At 41.9% G+C, this 11,705-nt stretch overlaps 1 protein-coding gene across 1 annotated transcript in view; it reads left to right on the top strand.

Annotated features, from left to right (window-relative positions):
* ATRN (attractin) overlaps positions 1 to 11,705 on the top strand; it is a 177,518-nt gene that overhangs the window by 151,751 nt on the left and 14,062 nt on the right. The window contains exon 26 of the mRNA XM_023220242.1: positions 10,605 to 10,683. Within this exon, the coding sequence (XP_023076010.1) occupies positions 10,605 to 10,683 (79 nt within the window). The remainder of the gene's footprint in view (positions 1 to 10,604; positions 10,684 to 11,705) is intronic.

Genomic DNA, 11,705 nt, shown 5'->3' with positions numbered 1-11,705 from the left:
ATTCTATTTCTATATTTCACCTCCAAAAAATAAATTCACATTTGTATTCCTTTGATAGATAAAATTGTTCAAACTTACAGCATAATTAGATGAAGAAAGAATGACCAAGAAAAAATGGGTCCTAGAGTGAGAGAGTCCACTATCCCTCCCAGATAGTGAACATTTTGTCAAGCTACAGTGATCACTGTGGTACTGGCACAAAATGAGATTGACCAGTAGAATATAATACATAACCAAGGATCAAAGTTTAAAAGACTCCAATTGGCCTTAAGTGAGGAAAAATTAAATGAAAATACAAAGTAGATAGTAGTAAATAAGAAGCTACAAGGTCAGTACAGACTTGAAAGCCACTGGTCACACGTGGCTTGTGACCCTTGACTAAGCAAGTGAATTTTCATCCTACTTAGTTTTAATTAATTTAAATATATTTTAAAAACTGATATTCAGTTCATTCATTGGAACACTTGTAAGTGTGGTCACCACAACTTGGATATATGAATCTCTTCAAATGTTTTATAAAATTGAAAAACATCAAATATTTTTAATGAAAATTTAGTGTTCAAATTAAGATGGCTTAGAAGTATAAAATACGAGGTTTTGAAGGCTTACTAGAAAATAAGAGTGTAAAATGAGTCAATAATTTGTATGTTGATCACATGTTGAAATGATGTTTTACCTGTCGGGTTAAATAAAAATATATTATTAAAATTAATTTCATAATGTTTTAATGTCATAATGTTCAGTAAAAGCTGTTTTTACTGTTTAATATGATTTCTATGACACTTAAAATGTGACTCACATTATTTATTTACATTGAATAGCAATTATGTAGAGAATGCAAAGGGAAAGAATGTATAAAGACAGCACAAAAAGTTATAATAAATATACTACACTAATCCAAATATTTTAAAGCAAAAATATTAAATCTTAAGACTTTTTAAAATAGAAAACCATCATGAAGACAAGAATTCTGATATTATACACTACCAAAAGTAATTTATATTCATCATAAAACTTAGGTAATATAAAAATAAAGTAAAAATTCAAAATTTCCCCAAGTAACTCTCTGGAAACTACCACTGTTAACATTTTGTTGTTTCTATTTCCAAAAGTTTTTCTCTATGTGTGTATACTGCACATAAATTGTGTTTTTTTTCTGACTACTTTGACTTATAAAATGGGCTACCTCCTTACATGTTGTTCTGTAACTTGCTTTTTTACTCAGTGTTATGTGTTTTACTTCTCTTTTTTGTTTTTTTATTTATTTTGAGACGGAGTCTTGCTCTGTCGCCCAGGCTGGAGTGCAGTGGCCGGATCTCAGCTCACTGCAAGCTCCGCCTCCCGGTATACCATTCTCCTGCCTCAGCCTCCCGAGTAACTGGGACTACAGGCGCCCGCCACATCGCCCGGCTAGTTTTTTTTTTTTTTTGTATTTTTTTTTTTTTTTAGTAGAGACGGGGTTTCACCGTGTTAGCCAGGATGGTCTCAATCTCCTGACCACGTGATCCACCCGTCTCGGCCTCCCAAAGTGCTGGGATTACAGGCTTAAGCCACCGCGCCCGGCCTACTTCTCGTTTTTTTTTAAAGCAACTTTTCCCATAGTTTGCATGTAGCATTTTTTTTAACCATTTCTTCTTTCAACAGACTCTTATTTGTCGTCAGTTTTTTTTTTTTTTTTTTTTTTTTTTATTGCATATGTCTTTGCATTTTTCTGTGAATATCTTTCTGGGATTGTTTTTTATCCTATAATGGGTGTATCAAGATGCAGAAGCACTGCCAAATGGCCCTTCACAACAATTGCATGAATTTTCACTCCTGTGGCAAGAATGAGCGTGCCTGTTTCTGTTACTCTTAGCAACACTGGAAGTTGTCATTGTTTTTAATTTTGCCAGTCTGGGAGGTGTCAGTGGTATCTTGTTTCAATTTGATTTCTTTAATTATTAGTGATGTTTACTGATACATTATAGTTCTTGTTCATATCCTTTGCTTGTATTTCTATTGAGATGTTTGCCTTTTTTTCTTACTGAAATTTAGGAACTCTTTATATTTTGTGCATGCCTGTGTGTACATGTGTGAGCATGTGTGTTTGTGTGTCTTTCTGTCTCTTTGTTCTAATCAACTGTTTGTTTTTTAATCCCATTTATGGTATTTTTCACCAGGTATATCTGTCAGTCTTTCCCTATATTTTCTTCATGGGTGTTTTATCTGTTACTGTTTTTTGTTTGTTTGTTTGTTTGTTTGTTTGTTTGTTTTTAATGTTTAGTTCCTCTTTTATCTGTCTTTAATTTATCTGGGTATAGTTTTACTATTTTCTAAATTTTAGGCAAATTTAGTCTATTTGCCTCTCCATTTGAGGCAAGAGGAGTCTATCCATTTTCTAAATTTAGAAAATGGATAGACTTCCACAAACTTGTGGTGCGTCAAGACAGAGTATCACTCCCTCAGCTCCAAGGCTGCACCATCCACTAAGCCAGGAACTCACCCTCTATTGTCACCTTTTTCAGAGTATGCCGAGCTCAGCTCATTGGAGCTTCGAGGGTACTGCAGAAACCTCCCCCAACTGACACAGTGCCAGTTAATGTGGAATGTTGGAAACTTGGTGAAACTTCTCCCGTTCACAAGGAAGTCTGGTTTTTCCACAGAAATGTAGATTCCAAAAGGAAACCACTGTCTATCTTGTTATCATAGAAAAATTAAAATCCTAAAATCTCCCCCCACATTTTTCTTCTGCTTAGTGCTTAGTGCTGAACAGCACGGACTCATTGACGCCAGCCATCTCCCAGGGCCAAAGAATCCTCTTACATTCCCACAAATTCGGTATTTCATGAAGCTTTGTCCTGTGACTTCCACCAAATTATGAGTCCCTTTGAAGTTGTAATTTCCTTCCTTTTTGGCTATGTGAACAGCAGGGACTTTGAGGCAAGTGGAGAGGAAAAGTGGATATATGCACCCCCGACCCCGCTGACCTGTCATATTACTCCTTCACAACCCAACGTAATTGTCTACTCTGTGAAGTCTTCTGTCACATTTACCCCAGAGACCATCCCTCTTGGACTCCACTCTACTCGTGTTTGTGTTATAGCACTAATCACCCTGTAATGCAGTTATTTAATAGTCTAAATCTTAAGGGCAGCTGATGTATAGACTAACCTACAATATGACCTGCAGAGATGAACAAGGCCAATTAGAGGTCTCCCAAAAATTTAAACTGGATTATGAGAGCTTGGAGCAGTTATCCCATGACTCAGCCCTAGCTACACATTGGAACCAATGGGAAGCTTAAAAGCAGCAGCAGCCTGGGCCTTACCCCCCAGAGATGCTGGTCTAATTGTTGTGGTATAGGCCCTGAATTTTAAAGGCTTTCCAGTGGTTCTGATGTTCAGCTGGCATTGAGAAACCCTGAGTTAGTTGAAAGTTATATGGAGTCAGGGACTGGGATGGTATTGCACCCATTTATGTGCAGGCTAAAGCATAGGTGGCCAGACAGGAAAGAAGACAGATATTCTGAGACTGCTGAGAGAATGTGAGCATGGCCCCCACTCTTGGTACCTCCATGATCCCAGTTCCTACAGGGGCTGGCTGCTTTAGGGTTCTGAGAGATCCCCATCTTTATTCCCCCACAATCACTTACAACTACCTAAATAGGAGTTACCTGGCATTTAAATTCTACATTGTAATTACAGTATTTTACATCATGGAGGGACAATTTTTATAAGTTTTACCATTTTGTTTTTATTTTTGCACAACTTCATGTGCTTCATGTCTTCCCCTTCTTTGGGCATTTTTGTTGGGTGGAACTATGTCCTAGAGTAATTCTCTCAGAGAAATTGTTGGAAAGAATTTGATACTTGTGGGGAGCCTTTCAGTGTGAAGACTAGAGTCTTTCTGCAGTTTTGCAACATTACCTTATATTTCTTTGATTGTTTCCTCTCCTTTAATTCTATTTACTTGTTCTAGGATTTTCTGTTAGATGAATGGGGGAGATTCTGCATCTTTCCTCCATACTTCTTAACTGGACTCTCACTTTCTCGTTTTCCTTTTGCTCTGAGCTCTGGGTGAGCTCCTCAGCAGTACGTTCAAGCCCATTAATTTACTCAAAGTTAGATCCATTTCTTGGAGCCCACACAATGAGTTGTTTTATTTTACATTTTAATTCTAGTATTTTTTTTCTAACAGCCTGTTTTGGTTTTATGAATGAAATTTCCTTTCATATTCCTTTGCAAGATTAATAATTTTATTTGCTTTTGGAGCCTTATTTTTTGCTGTGAATAACTTCCTCAGATTTGTTGTTGTTTGGCACTTCTCTTGCATAATGTTCGTTTTTCTCAAAATGTCTGATTTTTGGTTGTGTTGAGGATTCCATGTTTGCCCGTGTGTACTGTTTCCGTTTGCCTCAGCCTGCAGTGAGTGTGGAGCAGGGGCAGCATGTGGTGGGTTGTGCTGAATGAGAGCCCCTATCCTGCTTGGCCTCCCTGGCCCAGGGCCAGCACTCACTGCCTTACCTCCACCGCTCGGCTCAGGCAGAGGAGGGGAAGACACTCTCTGGTGTGGCCACTCAGAATGCAGCTGCCTGTGAACACTCTGGCAGTTTTCAGAACCCACCCTCTCCCTTGTATCCATGGGTTTTGCGCTTGGAGCATCTTTTTTTTTACTTTTCTGCTCTCTCCAGTCAGACTGCCATCCCTACGCCACATCTGGGTTTTTTGTTGAGAGTAACTAGCATATATAACCTCCCTTATCTGTGGTTTCACTTTCCACAGTTTCAGTTACTCAGGGTCAACTGTAGTCCAAACATTAAGTGGAAAATTCCAGAAATAATTTATAAGTTTTAAATTGTACTCCATTCTGAGTAGTGTGATGAAATGTCATGCCATCCTGCTTTGTCCCACCTGGGATAGGAATCATCCCTTGATTCAGTGTATCCACACCCCTATGCTACCTGCCTGCTAGTGTCTTGGTTATCAGATCTAAAAATCATAGTATATGTAGGGGTCAGTATTATCCATTATTTCAGGCATCCACTGGGAGTCTGGGAATGTAACTCCACAGATTAAGCAGGACACTATATCGCCAAATCCAAAGGATACTTTTTGGTTCTCCTCTTCTTGACTTCTCAGTTGTATCAACCAACTGACTGCTTCCTGAGCGTGAGCAAAACTCTTCCAGCCGTCTGTGACCCATGCTGCCCTACCGCTGCTTCTTGGCCTCCCTACTGTGCAGTCTTTTCTATTCAGCCTCTCGCTGTTGATTTTTTCCCAGACCTTGACCCTGGCCATCTTCTCACTCTGTGTTCTCTGACTGGACTCTGCCTTCCCCATCTGCAGCACAACATGCCCAGAAGTGACCAGTTCCATGCTTCCTCACCAGCGTTCCTCACCTCACTAATTGGCAACATGGCTCTGCAGGTTCCAAGCCACTTCTCTTGCTTTCACTCATCAGGCACTCCCTTACCAGGCCCCAGAGATACAGCCATCTCCACCTCCATTCCCCGCCCCACCAACCCTAGCATCACAGTCTCGCCTGGACCTTCAGTTGACTTTAGCCCCTCCAGAATCCACAAAAAGTCCAGAGAAGACCTATAAAGATCATGTGTCTAGCACCTTACCTTCCTGTTGTATCTAAAATAAAATCAGCATCCTGGGTGAACTGGCCTCCGCTTACTTCTCCACATTCAGCTTGCACTCTATTCTTCCACATATCTGCTACCAGGGCCATCTCCTATATCCTCAAAAACACAGGCTCTTGCCCTACACTGAGCATCTGTACATGCTTATCCCATTTTCTGGAACACTCTTCCCACTACCCTTCATTCTGTATACTTTCATGCCTTGCTTGATTTTTCCAGACAACAACAAATTCTCCAATTCTCTCTCCACTGTCCCACAGTTCAGTTCCATTTTGACACTACCCATAGTTGAAGCAAATCCTGCAGATTAGGGGCTCAGTTCCACAAGACTGCTCCCACTTCAGACACTAAGCACACATGGGTCCCCAGGCTACCTCAGTGCTACTGGGCCAACTACAAATTCAGGGCTTCTGGTGACTGCTCACTCCAAGATTTGACAATTTGTTAGAACAGCTCACAGAACTCAGGAGAGCACTATACATAGAATTACAGTCTTATTATACAGGGTACAACTCAGGAACCGCCAAATGGAAGACATGAATAGCACAAGGCATGGAGGTGGGTGAGCACAGCTCTTTCACGCCCTCTCTGGACAAGCCTCCTCCCTGCACGTGGATATGTTCATTATCCCGGAAGCTCCCCCAAGCCTCATCATTATGAGTTTTTTTTAATTGAGGTTTCATTACATAGGCAGGATGGATGAAATCATTTTCTACTGGTGACTGAACTCATCTCCAGCCCCTTTCCCCTTCCTGGAGGTTGGGGGATGGGGCGGAAAGTTCTAACCCTCTAACCACCTAGTTGGGTTTTCTGGTGACCAGCCCACATTTGAGGCTCTTTAGGCCCCTCTCCCCATGAGTCATTCATTAGCACACAAAAGACACTCCTGTCTGTCTGAAAATTCTAAGGGCTAAGCTAAATTGTCTCCCCTTGTTCCTCTCTCCCATAGAACTGTATTATTTTTCATCATGGTATTCATCACACTTTGAAGAATATATTCATATGTTTACTTGCTTGATGTCTGGGTCAGTAGACCAAGCTTCAGGGGAGCAGGGCACTGTCTCTCGTTCACTCCTATACACACACGCCTTCAGCATCTAGTACATAATGTGGTAAGATATTTGTGGGAAGTAAACTTAGACTTTTCAGGATAAGTGCAGAGTAAGGAGGAACCATAGGCACCAACCTCTCAGGGAAAAAAGCTTGTGTCAGTGGCTTGCTTTTAAGGGATATAGGGGCTGTATTCTAGCTCCACTTAGTAGACATCCTTAAATTCTTAGAGCATGTGTATGGAATAAGATGGCCCTGCTGCCAAGTACCAGCCCGGTGAGGACCAGCCACTTCTATTGGACATTCAGTCCCCGGACAACCGAATGACACTATCAGAATACATGGGGGAAGTATTTTTCAGGCCCATGGCCTCTCATGTAGTAAACAAGGACAGATGGCATTTTCATTGCTTCTCCCTTGTGGGGGTTGAAATTCTGGAAAATAATCCGGAACTTTGGTTTTTCTAGATGATGTTTACTAACTAGTGATGACAAACTTTTAGCTAAGAATAGAGTTATTTTCATGACATGGAGAAAAAAATATTTTCCTAGAGCAAGTTAACTATATCTAAAAGAATTTATTTAGCTTTTTTTTTTTTTTTAAGATAGGGTCTCTGTTGCCCAGGCTGGAACACAGTGGTGCAATCACAGCCCTCTGCAGCCTCAAACTCCTGGGCTGGTCTCAAGCAGTCCTCCTCACCTCAGTCTCCCAAGTAGAACTGGGACTATAGGCATGCACCATCATGCCCAGCTAATATTTTCTTTTTTGTAGAGTTGGGTTCTCACTATATTGCCCAGGCTGGTCTTAAACTTCTGGCCTCAAGCAATCCTCCCATCTCAGCCTTCCAAGGTGCTGGATTACCAGCGTGAGCCACTGCTCCCAGCCTGGTCCAAAAGAATTCAAAATGGAGCCTATAAGGAAAAGGGGAAAGGTATCCAGATAATCCTAAGCACTCTGAAGAATGGCTAATATATGGAAAAGAGAACAAAAGGCGGGGGAAATTCGATGATTCAAATGAGAAAATCAATGTAAGGTGAGTTAGAAAAAGTATTTCCAGACTCAGGGCACAGAGAAGTAAACTCTAGGTCCTGACGCAGTCTGTTGAGACCTCTTTGTGTCCTAATAAGATGCTTTTCCAGCCTCAGGAAGGAGCCTCTATAAAGAGGGAAATAAGAGACTCTCCCTTGCTTGCTGTTCTGTCACTTCTTGTAGCTGGAGCAGCAAGTAGAAGGAACTGGGTAACTGGTGTTGTCAACAGATTTGCACTGAATACAGAAGGGCCCTCTCACCCTCTCCGAGAGGGAGGCAGGCGCAGACTCTATTACAGGTGGACCCAAGAGAGGCTTCTGAGTGACACCAGGGTCCTCGCCTCTCAGCAGTGGCAACAGGCTCTTGACCAACTTAGAAGCTGTTCCCGTTGGCTTCATGCTCTTCCTTGTGGATTTGCTGCCTCCTTATGTTTATCTATTAGAATAAAAATGACAAAAATCAGGATTACACACGGAAGCCAAGAAGGACTGAGAAGGTTATTCTCAGACCTCTTTACTGGTTCTTCCTGTTCTCCCCAGCTTCTCATTGTTAGGGTAGCCCCAGGACATTCTCATCTATCTGTATTCACTCTCTTGGTGACCGTGGCCAGGTTTATTGCTTGAAATACCATATATATCCTGATGCTTTCCAAATGCCATGCCCAGCCCAGACCTGGCAGCCAGCCTCCAGGTTAGAATGTCTGCCCAGGATGTCTCCCCTGGGCTGCCCGGTAGATATCTCAGGGTTCTGCATATCTAAAGTGGATCTCCTGATATGTCCAGATTCGAAAGTGCTTTTCACACCTCTGCTTCCACCGCCCTGGTTTGAGCCACCATCATCTCACCTAGACTGCTGGTCTCCCTGATAATGCCATTGCACCCCTAATGGTCTTCTCAGCACACATGAAATCCCAACACTTCTGTTTAAAAACCTGCACTGGCTTTCTCTCCCAATGCCCTCATAATGCCTGCAGTGCCTCACATGATCTGCCCTTCACCCTCACCCTTCTCTCTGTCTGTATCTCTGGCCTTACACACCCCACTCCACATGCTGGCCTCCTGAGGCTCCCCAAGCCATCCCAGGCACAGCCTTGCCTCGGGCTTTGCACTGACTGCCCCTTTTTCCAGATGCACTTTAGCAGGCATGCATGAGCCACCTCCCATACCTTCTCCAAGTCGTTGCTCAAATGTCACCTTCTGAGAAAGAAAGGCCCACCTACTCTGACCATCCTGCTCTGGAGTGCCACGGGTACTCTTGAACCCCCTGCTCTTACCATCTTTTTATTTCTGTAGCACTTACCTACCTTTTGGCATGCTCTGTAATTTGCTTATTTACTTACTGTTTGTCTCCACCTGCTGGAATGTAAACTCCATGGGACAGTAGTCTTTGTTTATCAGTGTTTTCCATGAGCCTAGAACAGGACCTGACCCAATTGAAGTATTGATTAAAAAGACAATGTAGGCCAGTCATGTGAGGCCTATAATCTTTGCCAAAGCAGGCAGATCACTTGAGGTTAGGAGTTTGAGACCAGACTGGCCAACGTGCTGAAACCTCGTCTCCACTAAAAATACAAAAATTAGCTGGGCGTGATGGCACACACCTGTAGTCCAAGCTACTCAGGAGGCTAAAAGAGGAGAATAGAATCGCTTGAACCTGGGAGGCAGAGGTTGCAGTGAGCTGAGATCATGCCACTGCACTCCAGCCTGGGTGACAGAGCAAGACTCTTGTCTCAAAAAAAAAGACAATGTAGACTGTCAGAGAGAAGAGTTGGCAGTGTCCTGATAGCAGAGAGGCCCAGAGATGAAGGCTTTCCACCAAGTGATGATCCTGGGGGTTTTGGAAGGCAATCCTATTGATTTGCCTTTTGTCAGGGCACCCATTGGAGGGGTCTGCACCCTTGTACCCCTTAGGGAGGCAGTGAGCCTTGAGGGAGCCTTGAGGTAAGGGCAGTTCAGTCATCCTAGCATCTTAGAGTCCCTTTATCCAGCCAGCCCAGGAGGGCTGTGTTGGTATCAGCCATTTATGAAGCTGACCCCATCCTACAAACGCAGAGCTCAGCCAACAAGAGAGTACCTTGATGACATTGGCAGAGAGCCTTACGTGTGCATGTAGCACTCTGGAAAAATACCCTGTAGCTAGCCCCTTTTACAAGTTAATGAGTAAAAATGCAGTTATAGCAGTTATCTATTTTTTTTACTTGTTAAGCTCGTTCTTCCTTTTAACCGCAAGTCAGCTATTCTCTTTGCCATCACTGTTGCTTTTCAAATCATTCCATACCTGGTTTATACATGAGAGAGCATTGAAATCCTCTGCAACTATTAAGGTCACTGGGAGTTATTTTCTCTTAATATTTGTAAGAAAGTTGTTGGCTTGGGTTTGATCATTTCAAATGTGTTTTATTTAAAAATACATATTTGTAAAAATATTGAATGTACACTAAAAATTATACACATTTCTTCTTCTGCTTGCCTCTTCCTTATGAAAAGTTGATTGTTACTTTAATAATTAACTTTTTCACCTTCTTAGATTTTACCAGTAAATGTTTGCTAACTTGAATAAACAGCATAACTAATATTTGTTATAATTATCTTAGAATTATTTTTCTTATTTGGGATAAGCCACTGTGGGCCATTGTGATAAAGGCCGAGTGGAAGGTACTGGCCCTCTCTGAGTACCATGTGGGAACAATACAGTCTAGAGGCCTAGCTAGGAAGCCTGGCTCACTGAAGTTGTCTCACTCATTGCCTCCTGAGCCGGCACATTGTTGTGACAGAGCATCAGAAGGGAGCCCGGAGGTGGCATTTGAGAGCCGTTTTCACTGCCTGGCCTGTGGTGTGGGCAACAATGGGTGCTGATTCTGGGGGCTGGGATAATAACTCAGTACTTTGCTTTCTCACAGTTGTTTCCTCTCTTTGCTCCTGGTGGCTGCTGTGGTTTGGAAGATCAAACAAAGTTGTTGGGCCTCCAGACGTAGAGAGGTAAGTTTCAGTGAGTAAAGATTAAAGAATCTCTGGAAGAGGTTTTTTTCTTTATTTTTCTCTTAAGCAAGTGGGTTTTAGCTATTCAGTGATAATGGACAGACAGACATCTCCACGGTAGGAATAATGCAGCGCTTTCTGCAATCCATGGTTCCGCAGCATATGGTCAGTAGACTTAGATGAGTGCTACATAAAGTGTAATTAGTTCTGCACCACAGGGTCTTACCTTCCTGAAAGGAAACTCTGGTGTTGACTTAGAAATGCCAGTTGTATCCTTCCGACCAGAACCTGAGTCCTGACTGAGGCCAGAGATCCAAGGGCTTATTAGCACAGCACAGCCACCGTATGATTAGGCACCACCTTCACGAGAACTTTTCATGGGAGAGGGAAGTCAGCCATTTAAGCATCTCAAAAATTTTTCATTTTTCAAGGAAAGGTAAATGTGTGTGTAGTTAAGTTTTCCACTTGAATTTTATTTTTTAATTAAGTCTTGATTTGTTTCCAGAGCTTCATTCCAAAAGTAGTAAGTCAAGCAAATATTTACAGTTGACAAATTTAAATACATAAACTTGGTTGAAAATTACAACATATCAAATGCCCATCAATCAATGAGTGGATAAAGAAAATGGGGGGGGGATGTAGTGGAGTGTATATGTATATTTATATACATTTGCAGCAACCTGGATGGAATTGGAGACCAGTATTCTAAGTGAAGTAATTCAGGAATGGAAAATCAAACTTCATATATTCTCACTTATAAGTGGGAACTAAGCCCTGAGGATGCAAAGGCATAAGAATGATACAGTGGACTTTGGGGACTCAGGGGAAAGAGTGGGAGGGGGGTGAGGGATAAAATACTACACATTGGGTACAGTGTACACTGCTCGGGTGATAGGTGCACCAGAATCTCAGAAATCACCACTAAAGAACTTATTCATGTAACCAAACACCACCTGTTCCCCCAAAAACCTATTGAAATAAATAAATAAATAAATAAATAAATAAATAAATAAATAAATAAA

This window comes from Piliocolobus tephrosceles, chromosome 20 (assembly GCF_002776525.5).
Source record: "Piliocolobus tephrosceles isolate RC106 chromosome 20, ASM277652v3, whole genome shotgun sequence".
Taxonomy (NCBI): domain Eukaryota; kingdom Metazoa; phylum Chordata; class Mammalia; order Primates; family Cercopithecidae; genus Piliocolobus; species Piliocolobus tephrosceles.
The sequence above is the reverse complement of the archived record's forward strand: the minus strand, read 5'-3'. Positions and strand labels throughout refer to the sequence as shown.